The sequence below is a fragment of the Ammodytes marinus genome, assembly GCF_949987685.1.
Source record: "Ammodytes marinus genome assembly, chromosome: 16".
Classification (NCBI taxonomy): Eukaryota; Metazoa; Chordata; class Actinopteri; order Uranoscopiformes; family Ammodytidae; genus Ammodytes; species Ammodytes marinus.
In genome coordinates, this window is record NC_137220.1 from 666,102 (window position 1) to 681,101 (window position 15,000).

Sequence of the window (15,000 nt, forward strand, 5' to 3'; positions counted from 1 at the left end):
TATCAAAAGCTTTTGACAGATCAACAAAAAGTGCTGCACAGTGCATTTTTTTATCGATAGCTGTAACAATGTTGTCTAAGACCAAAGTGACAGCAGATATAGTACTGTGGCCTGCCCTAAAACCAGATTGAAATGGACTCAAAATGGAAGCACTGGATAAAAAGGATTTCAACTGAGTATTAATGACTGATTCTAGAATTTTTGCCAGGCATGGGAGTTTGGAAATTGGCCTGTAATTGTTAAGATCACTTTTGTCACCCCCTTTATGTAATGGAATGACGTGAGCTTTTTTCCAGACTTTAGGAACAATACCAGAAGAGATGGAAAGATTAAAAATATGGGTTATTTGTTTTGATATGATAAGTGCAGAGAGATTTATTGAAAATGGGTCCAAATTGTCCTCTCCCATGTACTTCCTGGGGTTGATGGCAAGAAGCGCATCTACAACAATACTTGTTGGGACTTGAACAAGGCTGAAAAGAGGAGTTTTAGAGACAGGTGGTATGCTATTTTTATTTCTCGTGGTGGTAGGCGTAGAAGGCGTAGATACTCCATTGTGAAAGAGTTTACCAGCAGCTATAAAGTGTTTATTGAAAGCTAAACCAATTTCTTTCTGATCATTTAAAATATGATCATTTATTTTTAACTGACTGGGAACAGTGCTAGAATTGTTTTTGTTATAATTCACAGCCTTCCAAAATAGTGCAGGGTTGGAGTAGCAGTTTGAAATTAGTTCGAGGTAGTAGTCTGATTTAGCTTTCCTAACCATGGATATGCACCTATTTCTGATTTGTCTGAAAGCAGTCCACTTGGAGTTTTCACCAGAGCGTCTAGCTAGGGACCATGCTTTATTTCTCTCTGCAAATATATCGGACAATTCATTTGTGAACCAGGGGTTTGATCTATTTTTTACTCTGTGCTTTTTAAGGGGTGCATGCTTGTTCAAAATGGAGGAGAAAGTATTGGTGAAAAATTCTAAGGCCAATTCCACATCAGATATTTCACTTGTGAGATGAATGTCACTTTGATAGAGTTCATTTAAAAATGCTTGCTCGTTAGATAGATAGATAGATAGATAGATAGATAGATAGATAGATAGATAGATGGATAGATAGATAGATAGATACTCTATTATTGTTATTATCACAAGGGCTAGGCCAGTGGCGCACCTTTGAGTTGAACATTGGGTTTAGGGTTGGGGTCCGGAAATTTCTTATAATTTAACGTTAAATTCTGGTGCACTTTTATGTGACACTGAGGAAATGTTTTTTTTTTAAATCTCCTTAGAAGAGAAGAAAATAGTAGCCTAAATAGAACATACACAGAATACATTCTACAATAGGTATACCTGTTATGAAAAAGCTTCACAAAACAAAGTCTATGATCAATGGGAAACACTGCTGTCTGACAACCCATTTCAGAGAATGTTTCAACTATTGAGTCTTGGATTTGGAAAGTGGCCAGATTTAGCTCAAAATGCTACCTGCGATTAATGTGCTGTGCAGCCTGAACGCGGAGTTGTGTGTGTCTCAGTGGCGATTCCAGGAAATTTTGACTGGGGGTGGCCAAGGTGGGCCACAGAGCTAGAGTGGGGTGGCCATCGCACCCCTAAATTAATAGTGTAACCCAGGTTAACTGACCTAAACAAATAAAAGGTTAAACACAATAATAACTGTATTGTGGAAATCTAATATAGCATGTTGTATTAAGTTAAATACAATTTAAAAACTAAAAACATGACTATAATGTAAAAAACCTTTATTGTTGTTATATTGTACTTTTGTAATAATATAATTGGTGTAATACTCCTTTAGCTAGTGCAGCCGAGAACAACCAATCAGAACGGTGTAGCGTCACTAGTGAGTGAGTGAGCGAGCGAGCGGAAGAGAGAGAGAACGAGAGTCAGTTTGCTACGGAAAAATACTAGCAACACAGAGACAGAAAACGGAGTAAAAGAGGAGAAAATTAGAGTTAAAAGAGAATAGATAAAAGCGAAAGCAAAGCAAGGTTTTAAGAGCATTTAGCCTCACTTTTGACTTTCTTTTTGGAGTGTTTTATATTACTTTTTTATCGTTCTTTTGGAGGATTTTGTTACTTTTTTTTCTATGCCACGGGACTCTTGTTGTTATTCGTTGGAGGACTCGGCCGGGTTTTTTATGAGGAGGAGATCGTTTGGTGGAACTGAACCGAAGAAAGAAGATGGCGAGCTACCTTTAGCAAGATATCATATTACAAGCTGCAGCACTTCCCGCTGCAGGACTGACACTACTGTTTCTTGGATAAAGAAAGGACACTGAGTTTGGTAGGACAAAATAACTTCCAAAAGTGGCTGTAACATGCAGTGAAGCTTCAACTCAAGGAAAGGATTTAACAAAAGGACTGATTAGATAGTGTTCGAAACTCAAGTGTATTGATCCCAGATAATACTGGTGTAGTTCTTTCTTTTTTACTTGATGCACTGAGCTGTGCTTTATTTTATTTTTTTGCATTTATTTTTGTTTATTGGGTTTACTATTGTGCAATGTGGGTATTTGGTATTTAAATTTTTAAATACAAAATAGTACTAAAATATCAACTGAGCACCAATAAGATAAAATCACATTTTAAATTGAGTAACAAAAATTAGGAAACAAAGAACAAAAAGAGACAATAGTCAACCAAATAGCAACTTAAAGGTGCAAGTTGGAAATATTTTATTTAGGTCTAAATCAGCCGAAGTGAAACCAATAAGGGGGAATACTTTTCTTTTTTTTGACATATTTGATTTATTCTATTTTTTTATGGTTATGCCGAAATGTGTATTTTTTCATATGAATGATGAATGGATTTAATATTTTTTCTTGCTACATAAATGAACTGAAGTTCAAACTTACCTCTCAGTCTTGGTGTGTCATTACTACTCAACAGTCACATACTGCTCCGTAGAACCTAGAATCTAGCCCTAGTTACTTGTAAGGATTTACAGTGCTACAAATGTGGCGAGCTAGCCAGGAGGCTAATTAGCTTAGCATAAAGGAGCCATAGAAATATTTGAAAACCGTTATAGACTACTTTAACCAAAGTAGATATCTTAGAGGCACCCAAGACTGATAAAATAGGTTAAAAACTGTAGCTTTGGAAAACAAAATACATCGAACAGAGAAAAAATGGAACTTTGTAATAGATATGACCTTAGAGGTCCAAATTGCCTCTTTGTAACTGGTATTGATGATTCATACACAGTAAACGAAATCACAGATGTCTTTAAAGTTAATGGAGACATTGCAAAGGCCGTTAAAATCCCAGACGAGCCAGAGCAACCTGCAGGAAGAGCTCTCATAGAGTTTCTTTCAGATAGGGCAATCTCGAGACTAAACCCTGCCGCTGTTGGTAACTTACCAAGCCCTAGAGACCCTAATGTGACATGGCATGTTAGGACCATTCGACAAATATGTCAGGACGAGCTTGGTAGGGAGTTAGCACAAAGATACTTAAGCGAACTGCAAGCTTTGCATGGCCACAGTAAAGCAGGCTTTTTCAACCTACTTCAGGGTGAGCTACAAACCCTCCAGTCTAACACAAGTCCTGCCCAGACAAATGAAGCATATTCACCTCAAAGGCGGCAAAGCCCTAACCCTTTCACTGAACCCCAGACCAATGATAGTCAGTATGGAACCATGGGTTCTACACATAACCCAACGTGTATGACTGACGATTCAGTCCAAGATAACAATCAACATGAACATTCAGGGAGACGTCCAGCTAGTATCTCACCTGACGTCCCTCCCTCAATCAGATCCATTAACCCACCACTCATTGATGAGAACATGTTTAACCCTCCGCACATTCAAAAAGTAGTGGTTGAACACATAATGCGCAGTGAGCCAAAGCCACCCAGCTACAGTCAGAGCAGAATACGAACATTCTCCGGCAAGTCTCCTAAACCAAATGGTGAAGTCGATTACGAAGCCTGGCGTACACAAGTTGAGCTTCTCCTTTGTGACACATCAGTCTCTGAAAACCAAAAGTTAAGGAGGATATTGGAGAGTCTACTTAGCCCTGCTACTGACATCGTTAAGCCCCTTGGCACTGGTTCACCCCTCCGTTTATATCTTGATCAGCTTGAAGCTGCTTTTGGAGTGGTAGAAGATGGCGAGGAGCTTTTTGCCACCTTCTTGAGCTCCAATCAGAACACTGGTGAAAAACCCTCTATGTTTTTGAACAGGCTTAACGTTTCTCTCACCAAGGCCATTCTTAGAGGTGGAGTCGACTCCAAAGATTCAAACAAACATCTACTTCGACAGTTCTGCAGAGGTTGCTGGGACCAAAGCTTGATCGTAAGTCTTCAGCTTGAACATCAAAAGAGTAGCCCACCATCCTTTTCTGAGTTGCTCCTTCTGCTCAGGGCAGAGGAAGATCGACGCTCTGCAAAACTTGAAAGAATGAAAAAACACTTAGGGAATGCAAAAGCTGTTTCACACATGCACTCAGTCTTTGACGTGCCAAGCTATGATCCTGATCCAGATGTTGCTTTTCCAAAGAAACAAGACAACACACAAAAGTTAGAGAAAGAGGTTGCTGAGCTAAGAATACAAGTAGCATCACTGTTACAGAAAGATAAATGTGAATCAAGAAAAACTGACACCAACAGCAGCCCCACTAGAGACAAAAGCTATGCAAAGGGTGAATGTCTTATTGCAAGCCCAGTAAACCCCCACCCAGTCGCAAAGTCTTCTAGCTATCCAAAGCCATGGTTCTGCTTCAAATGTGGCCAGGACGGTCACATTGCAGTTCACTGTGATAACGAACCAAACCCGGCTCTTGTCCGCAAAAAGAACTCTGAACTCAGAGTCAAACGTGAAAAGTATCAATCAAAACAGGAAGCTCCCCAGCAGGCTTTAAACTTTTAGCAGCTCCTGCTGTGGGACAACTGGGAGCTGATAACAAAGATTTGACGAGTCCCATGATAATGACACATAACTCGCGTAAGAAACCCAGACTCCTAAGATCAGACAGCAAAGCCAACTCTAACTTACCTGATGGTCTTATTGGTCCGCGTTATGTTGCAACAGTTTTAATCGAAGGTGTACAGTGTGAGTCCATCTTAGACACAGGGTCACAAGTCACGACCATCTCTGAAACATTTCATGCCTCATATCTGTCTTCCTTGCCCATACAACCCATTCAGAGTCTGCTTGAAATTGAAGGCGCTGGAGGGCAAACTGTACCTTACCTCGGCTATGTTGAAGTCAGCTTGACTTTTCCTGATACTGTCACTGGAACCAAAGAAGAGTTGAGAGCCTTAGCCCTGATTGTTCCTGAATGCCTCTTTAACAGTCAAACACCTGTGTTGGTTGGCACAAATGTTCTAATACAGCTATACAAGCATGCTGTAGAGCACAAAGGACCCAAGTTCTTAAAGAGGTCAGACAACTATGCACTACTCCTCCAGCATGTAGGCGACAGCAACAGGAGTGAAAGCAAACCTTGTCGTGTTAGATTGCATGGGAAAAGCCCTGTCTCCATCCCTCCCAAACAGAGAGTTCAGATCTTCGGGGATGTTCGAGTAGGCAAGACAAATCCCAACACCTCTTTTGTCCTTGAGCCACCTGAGTCTTCCTCACTGCCTGGTGGTTTAATGCTTGAATGTGCACTTTTGAACATTTCGTGCAAAGCTGCCAGCAAGATTCCTGTCTTCATCAGAAACATGACAGACCATAATGTCACCTTGCCGCCAAGGCATGTTATCGGCGAAATCTCAGCCGCAGCTTGTATCATGCCCCTTAACTCTGATCAACCTTCTTCCCCTCGTTGTGAGCCTACAACTGAGAAAGTCAATGAGAAACTACATTTTGACCTTGAGAACCCACTTATTGGGCATGAATGGAAAACACGCATCACAGATAAGTTAAACTCCATCATAGATGTGTTTGCTACTGATGAAATGTCTAATGGTCACACTAATGCAGTTAAGCACCATATCAGACTAAGCGATGAAACCCCTTTCAAAGAAAGACCCAGACCTATACACCCAAGTGACAGAGAAGCTGTCAAACAACACTTGAGAGAGCTTTTTGAAGCTGGTATAATCAGAGAATCTGAAAGTCCTTTTGCTTCTCCGATTGTCTTAGTCAAGAAGAAGAATGGAAAGATAAGACTCTGTGTTGACTACAGAAAACTAAATACACGTACCATTAAAGACGCTTATGCTCTACCTAACATCGAGGAGACATTCTCAGCGCTAAGTGGTGCAAAATGGTTCTCTGTGATGGACCTCAAATCTGGTTACTACCAGGTTGAAATGGCAGAAGAAGACAAGTACAAGACTGCTTTCATATGTCCCCTAGGCTTCTGGGAGTTCAACAGAATGCCCCAAGGCATAACAAATGCGCCCTCTACTTTTCAACGCCTAATGGAAAAGTGCGTTGGGGACTTACACATGAACGAAGTGCTTGTGTTCTTGGATGATCTTATCGTCTTCTCTGAGACTCTTGAAGAGCATGAGGGCCGGCTCATGAGAGTGTTGCAGCGCCTCAAAGACTATGGTCTCAAGTTATCGCCTGAGAAATGTCACTTTTTCAAGTCCTCAGTGAAGTATCTTGGCCATGTTGTGGATGCTCAGGGTGTTCACACTGATCCAGATAAAATTTCAGCTTTGAAAACCTGGCCTTGTCCTAAAAACAGAGAAGAGCTTGAAAAGTTTTTGGGCTTTGCAGGCTATTACCGGCGCTTCGTTGAAGGCTACTCGAAGATAGCCAAGCCCTTAAATGCTCTTAAAGCTGGATACCATCATCCTCGTAAAAGAGGAAAGATATACAAAAGACCCTGTCCCAAGGGCCCTGTGAACTCTCGGGTGCCTTTTGGTGATGAGTGGAACACTGAATGCGACCTTGCCTTTAAAACCCTTGTTGAGAGGTTAACATCCTCACCAATCCTTGCATTCGCAGACCCCAAGCTCCCTTATGTACTGCACACCGATGCTAGCGGAGAGGGTCTCGGTGCTGCTCTTTATCAAGAACAAGGCGGGAAGCTAAAGGTGATAGCTTATGCTAGCCGTGGGCTATCCAAAAGTGAAAAAAACTACCCAACACACAAGTTGGAGTACTTGGCATTGAAGTGGGCAGTCTGTGAAAAGTTCAACGACTATCTCTATGGTTCAGAGTTTGTGGTTCTTACTGACAATAACCCGCTCACCTATGTTCTCACTTCTGCCAAATTGGATGCTGCAGGACACCGCTGGCTAGCGGCTTTGTCAACTTACAACTTTAGCATAAAATATCGAGCAGGTCTCGCAAACGCAGACGCCGATGGTTTGTCCAGACGACCTCATGGTCCACCACAAGAAGATGATGCTTTCATAAGAGAACGCGAAAGAATTGAAGGCTTCAAACAACGCATCTTGAATGAGGAAGCTGAAGTGGTTTCCAGCGAGGTGGTCTCTGCTCTCTGTCAGCGTCACTGTATTCGTTCAAGTCTGGATGAGTCTGAGTTCCCCTGTCTGGCTGAATCCTTGGCCATGGATGCCTCAGCTATACCAGACTGTTTCGCCAATCCTGGACAAGACACCATACCTGGCATGAAAAAGGAAGACTGGTACAGATTTCAGAGGGAAGATCCAATTCTCAACAAGGTAATTTCTTTTCTTGAAGCAGCACATAAGCCACACTTCAAACAGACGAGCTGTGAGCCGCCTGAGGTCAGGCTACTTCTTAAAGAGTGGAACAAGCTTCTATTCAAAGATGGGGTGCTATATAGGAAATGCCTTGACCATGGTAATGAAATCCACCAGCTTGTCCTTCCCCAGAAGTTTAGAGACCGTGCTTTGAAGGGCATACATGAAGAAGTAGGCCATCTAGGTGCTGAGCGTGCACTCAGCCTTGCACGTGCTAGATTTTATTGGCCTAAAATGGCTAAGTCCATTGAAGAAAAATGTCAAACATGTGAAAGGTGCTTCAGGAGGAAAGCAACCCCACAAAAAGCAGCACCTATGCAGAACATACTTACCACCTATCCGCTAGAACTGGTGTGCATGGACTTCCTGTCGATAGAGCCTGACAGTCGTGATACAAGAAACGTCCTGGTCATTACAGACCACTTCACGAAATTCGCAATAGCGATACCAACCAGAGACCAAAAGGCAAAGACTACTGCTAAGGCACTGTGGGAAAACCTTATAGCCCCCTATGGTTTCCCCAGCCGCCTCCACAGCGACCAAGGGAGAGACTTTGAATCCCACACCATAAAGGAATTATGTTTTCTCATTGGAGCGGAAAAGGTGCGCACCACACCTTATCACCCTCAAGGGAATCCTGTCGAGCGATTCAATCGCACACTCTTGAGTATGCTTGGAACCCTGGAGGAGAAAGATAAACATCATTGGAGAGATTATGTAAAGCCACTTGTACATGCGTACAATTGCACACGAAATGACACCACTGGTTACTCACCGTACGAACTAATGTTCGGAAGACAGCCTACATTGCCAGTCGACTTCGTCCTGGGAACCAGCCCTGCTGCAGGATCTTGTACTACTCACTCAGAGTATGTAAACCAGCTACGCCAGCGTCTGCAGGAAAGCTACGCATTGGCTGCTAACAATAGTCGCAAGAGAGGAGAACAAAACAAAGCCAGATTTGATGCCAAAATCAGGGCAGCTGAACTAGTCACAGGAGACAGAGTGTTGGTGCGAAATGTCAACATTCGTGGAAAGCATAAACTGGCAGACAGATGGGAGCGCACAATCCATGTTGTGGTGAAGAGGATCAATGAGGGACCAGTCTATGTAGTTAAGCCTGAGAGAGGCAGTGGTCCAAACCGCACACTACATAGAGATCTTCTTCTTCCCTGTGGTTTTCTACCCGTGGGTGCAACTCCAGAAGAGGAAACAGACATAAAAAAGTCCACAAGGAGAAATCTGAGAAGCAAGAAGGGTTCAGACCCAGGAATGGATAAGGATGATCAGGAGGATGACATGAGTGAGGAGGAAGAGGAAAGCTATTGCTTCGAGAGAGTCATAGGGGTGACAACAAAACCTCCCATCATACAACTTGCAGGTGATGGACAATTTAGACAGCATCCAGCTGATTTCAACCCCCAGGCCAAAGAATTCACTCCTCAAGTCCCCAGAATCTTACCTGAAGAGGTGCAATCCGACCTTCCGGTCAATGTGCATGAGTCAGTCATTGAAATGGAGAATCATGCAGATAACTATCCTGCAAAGTCCCCTGACCATGTTGTCATAGACATCCCTGAGCCTGAAATGCAAAACCCCCCTTCACAAACTGAAGAGCAGACTACAGAGCAGGCACAGGATAAACCTGAATCAGAGCAGAGTCGTGGTGTTCAGTCAACACATGCAGCTCTGTCTGATAGTGAACCTGATGGGCCCAGACGCTCTACCAGAGATAGACATCCACCCCACAAATTTACTTATGAAGAGCTAGGAAAGCCACTTATTCTTGCTCTTAGTTCCCTCTTTGAAAAACTAAACTTTTCCCAAAGTTTGGGCACAGCTATCGCTGATCATTTTTAGAGACTGGTTTTACACACCTGAATACAAGATAGTATAGCCGACTTTAACTATGCAAAGGGACTTGCATAGAGTCAAGAGGGGAGATTGTAACCCAGGTTAACTGACCTAAACAAATAAAAGGTTAAACACAATAATAACTGTATTGTGGAAATCTAATATAGCATGTTGTATTAAGTTAAATACAATTTAAAAACTAAAAACATGACTATAATGTAAAAAACCTTTATTGTTGTTATATTGTACTTTTGTAATAATATAATTGGTGTAATACTCCTTTAGCTAGTGCAGCCGAGAACAACCAATCAGAACGGTGTAGCGTCACTAGTGAGTGAGTGAGCGAGCGAGCGGAAGAGAGAGAGAACGAGAGTCAGTTTGCTACGGAAAAATACTAGCAACACAGAGACAGAAAACGGAGTAAAAGAGGAGAAAATTAGAGTTAAAAGAGAATAGATAAAAGCGAAAGCAAAGCAAGGTTTTAAGAGCATTTAGCCTCACTTTTGACTTTCTTTTTGGAGTGTTTTATATTACTTTTTTATCGTTCTTTTGGAGGATTTTGTTACTTTTTTTTCTATGCCACGGGACTCTTGTTGTTATTCGTTGGAGGACTCGGCCGGGTTTTTTATGAGGAGGAGATCGTTTGGTGGAACTGAACCGAAGAAAGAAGATGGCGAGCTACCTTTAGCAAGATATCATATTACAAGCTGCAGCACTTCCCGCTGCAGGACTGACACTACTGTTTCTTGGATAAAGAAAGGACACTGAGTTTGGTAGGACAAAATAACTTCCAAAAGTGGCTGTAACATGCAGTGAAGCTTCAACTCAAGGAAAGGATTTAACAAAAGGACTGATTAGATAGTGTTCGAAACTCAAGTGTATTGATCCCAGATAATACTGGTGTAGTTCTTTCTTTTTTACTTGATGCACTGAGCTGTGCTTTATTTTATTTTTTTGCATTTATTTTTGTTTATTGGGTTTACTATTGTGCAATGTGGGTATTTGGTATTTAAATTTTTAAATACAAAATAGTACTAAAATATCAACTGAGCACCAATAAGATAAAATCACATTTTAAATTGAGTAACAAAAATTAGGAAACAAAGAACAAAAAGAGACAATAGTCAACCAAATAGCAACTTAAAGGTGCAAGTTGGAAATATTTTATTTAGGTCTAAATCAGCCGAAGTGAAACCAATAAGGGGGAATACTTTTCTTTTTTTTGACATATTTGATTTATTCTATTTTTTTATGGTTATGCCGAAATGTGTATTTTTTCATATGAATGATGAATGGATTTAATATTTTTTCTTGCTACATAAATGAACTGAAGTTCAAACTTACCTCTCAGTCTTGGTGTGTCATTACTACTCAACAGTCACATACTGCTCCGTAGAACCTAGAATCTAGCCCTAGTTACTTGTAAGGATTTACAGTGCTACAATAGCATGTGATATGCTGTAACCAATTCAAAGATGATTTATAATCCCAAATGCCCAAATCATGTTAGTATCCATTGTAATGTTTGTCAGAAAACTAAACCCCTGAAGGGGGGTCTGGGGGCATCCCCCCAGAATATTTTTTTGTGTTTTTAACATGTAATCTAAGCATTCTGGTGCATTCTGGCAAAGATAATAAAGGAAAAAGTCAATATTCATTTCAGTTCAGATGAATAGTAAAATTAGCAAAACAACATAACTTGCTAGCAGCCAGATGCCTAACAACTGGACAGAGGGACGGATGACAACTAGATTTTGACCAAATATCTTGCTAAAAAAATAAACCTTTATTTATGAAATTCTGCCCTAAGAACATGTTACACTTGCTAACTACAAACTTAAATTTTTTTATTCAGATTTCAAAAATCTGCTGGGACACGTGCCCATACACATGCATGGGTGGCACGCATGTCACAAGCACACTTATGCTGTTTTCAAGACCTTTGCTGACCAGAGACCAGTTCTAGTGGCCACAGTCCTACCATTAATTCAGTACTTGAAAATTGCAAACTGATCTCATATCAGTGGATTGGAGTGTTTGTGTGATGAACTTGGCAACTACCTATCAAAAAAAGTTAAGTTTTTTTTTTTCATCCCCCTCGCGCCCCCCCGGTAGAGTGTCCGCGCCCCACCGGTTGAGAACCACTGTTCTAGAGCGGTCCGGGGGAATGCTCCCCCGGAAGATTTTTTTTCAAATGTTAAAGTAAAATTCATCAATCTGGTGCACTTTGAAGAGAAAACTAAGGATAAATCAACTGTTTCCTATGTAAGCTATTTAGTAGGCTATTATTTGCTGGAATAATGTATAGACACAGATGACCAAAAAGCAGAAAGAAGAAATGTACATGTTTAAAAAATCCAGTCAGCTTCGGGAATTTTTTTCCTTTGTTTGTATTTTTTAATGGCCCAATATAGGCCCCTGATCTTCGTAGCCCCGAACAATGTTATTTAAAAAATAACATAAATGTACTGACGAATGAAAGGCCCATGAAATCTTTTTTTTTTCCCTAAATAACGTTTTTCTGGGCCTTCAAAGATCAGGGGCCTATATTGAGCCAGTAAAAAAAAGAATAAAAAAAAATATATATATATATTTTTTTTTGGGTGCAGCCCCCCTCTGCCTTGGGCCCCCCAAGTCTGTCCGACGGCCCTGAACGTAACTGACCATCGTCAGATGCTCATAATTACCGAGTAGAAGTTGAATGCATGATAATACAATTTAATGCAGCCTCTGAATGGGCGGCCCTCTGCTGTGTGTGTGATTGGGCCAGGCCCAGCCTAGAACCAATCATAATGAGTAATGGCCTGGGACAAAGTTTTATTTAACTTGCAGGTGAAGTTGACAGCCTGCACGCACAATTATATGTCCATGGCACTCCCGAGAGGGAAGGGCCCTCGGCCCTCGGCTGTGTGACTTGGCCGGGCCGGGCCGAGTCACACAGCCGAGGGTCCATAAAAAAAAAAAAAAAAAAAAAAAAAAAAAAAAGATTTTTATTTTTTATTTTTTTTATAAATGGACCCGGCCCGGCCCAAAATGCCTGCCGGCCCACCGGGACCATGCCCGGTATGCCAGATGGCCAGTCCACCCCTGCGTGGACCTTTACTGCAGGTTATCCCCCTCTCCCCCTCTCTCTCTCTCTCTCTCTCTCTCTCTCTCTCTCTCTCTCTCTGTCTCCCCATTTCAACTCTGTACTGTCTAATAAAGCTATCTCTCTCTCTCTCTCTCTCTCTCTCTCTCTCTCTCTCTCTCTCTCTCTCTCTCTCTCTCTCTCTCTCTCTCTCTGTCTCCCCATTTCAACTCTGTACTGTCTAATAAAGCTTGAAAATGCCAAAAAAAAATCTTAAAAAAAAAAAAATTCCCGTTCTGTGCGTGTGTCCACAGGGAGCCTTCAGAGAGCCCGTCTCGGGCGTCAGGATCTTTCGTTCCGTTTTCTTGGTTTTCTGAAGGACGGGGGTCTGTCTCCTCGCCCCCCCGCTCCCCCAAAACCACAACACTCAACTCCCCGGGACCACGTAGGTCCAAATCACAGGTAACTCCCCGGGACCACGCAGGTCCAAATCACAGGTATATGGAGAAGTGTTTAAGTTGGAACATTTCTAAAAGGTAGTAAAACAATGTATCATAAATAAAAATCTGGCAAAAATAGTAAAAAATTATAATTTGAATTGCATTGTTTTTTAAAAAGGTAAACTATGTCAAACAAAAGAAAGGAAAAAAAATCTATGAAATAATATATATAAATCTATGAAAGGTCCAAAACTTTTTTTTAAAACTCAAATAAGTGATGAAAAAAGATTAAACGAAATTAAAAAAAAATGAAAAAGAAAAATTCTTGGTTTTCTGACGGCAGGGGTCCCTCGCCCCGCCCCGCCCCGCTCCCCTTAAGTCACATCTCAAAACTCTCCAGGACCACGCAAGTCCACATCACAGTTACAAGGAGAAGAAGCACAAGTTAAAGCTGGGGTGGAGGATTTGGGGAGAAAATAGCAGTTGGGATAGAGATTTTAATCCAAATACCTCAACCGCTCCACTTGTTCTCTTTGGTCCCTCCCCTATGGTCCCTCCCTAACACGCTCTACACCAACAACGTCGTGCCAAAGTGAATGGACAGTCCCAACAGCCAATAAAAACAGAGAATCGGAGCCTCGCTCTGATTGGTCAAAGTGTACAGCTCATGTTAACTTTGACCAATCAGAAATCACATACCCCAGCTTTAAGCCCAAAATATTTATATTCTTTAAAGTCAGAACATTTCTAAAAAATAATTTTATTATCAAAAAAAAATCTGATATTTTAAAATGTTTCTGGTATAACTCCCCAAGTTAAAAAAAAAAGGAACTTTCAGTGTGTGTTAATTCTAGCGCCCCCCTTTGGACTAAAGCGGTAGTGTTTTTACCACGCCAGCTGTTGTTCCTGGGTGAGCGTATACCCATGACAAAGGCATTAAGAAAAACTATATAAAAATAGCATTCTTTGCACTGATGGTCTCGTTTTGCTGTTACATGTAATTCATGATCATCAGAGGAAAAATGAGACTGTTTCAGAAATATTTAAAAGTTCCTCGTAGATACTTTAAGGGCACAGGATTTTTTTTAAGATTTTTTTTTTGCATGTTTATGTTTTATTGACAGTGCAGAGAGACAGAGGTGAAATGGGGCAGAGAGGGGAGTGACATGCAGAGAACGACCGTGGGCTGGAATCAAACCCGGGTCCGCTGCTGGCCGAGGCCCATGGGGGGGGACGCCCTACCAACTGAGCTAAGGGCCTATGGGGGGGGACGCCCTACCAACTGAGCTAAGGGCCCATGGGGGGGGACGCCCTACCAACTGAGCTAAGGGCCCATGGGGGGGGACGCCCTACCAACTGAGCTAAGGGCTCCCCAGAGAGAGTTTATTTTAGGTCGATTTCGGTCTAAATGTGTAAAACCAAATCTCTGCTCTGACAATCAAGATTTATGTTCTGAGGATTTGCATAAAGGCAAGTCTTTACAATGGGACTGTGTAAACTCTGTTCTCACCCACACACACACACACACACACACTGTACCTTCACACACACACACGCAGCCACACACACACACACACACACAGTACCTTCACACACACACACACACACACAGCCACCACACACACACACACACACACACACAGTACCTTCACAGCCACACACACACACCTTCGGGCTACACCAGCAGAACATTTATCACCAACCACAAGCGTTTAGATAAAGCTCGACTATGATTCACTCACACCACTGATTTACTGTCACTAAATCCTGTGATCTGATTGGTCCACACACACACACACACACACACACACACACACACACACACACACACACACACACACACACACACACACACACAGTACCTTTACACACACACACAAACACAAACACAGACACACACACATACACACACACACACACACACACTCAAACACACACACACACACACACACACAGTACCTTTACACACACACACAAACACAAACACA

General features: G+C 41.8%; 1 protein-coding gene across 1 annotated transcript in view; it reads left to right on the top strand.

The window, feature by feature from the left end:
• samd14 (sterile alpha motif domain containing 14) overlaps positions 1-15,000 on the top strand; it is a gene marked incomplete at both ends in the record, with an annotated part of 34,039 nt that overhangs the window by 14,483 nt on the left and 4,556 nt on the right. The window contains one exon of the mRNA XM_080043958.1: positions 12,887-13,034. Within this exon, the coding sequence (XP_079900084.1) occupies positions 12,887-13,034 (148 nt within the window). The remainder of the gene's footprint in view (positions 1-12,886; positions 13,035-15,000) is intronic.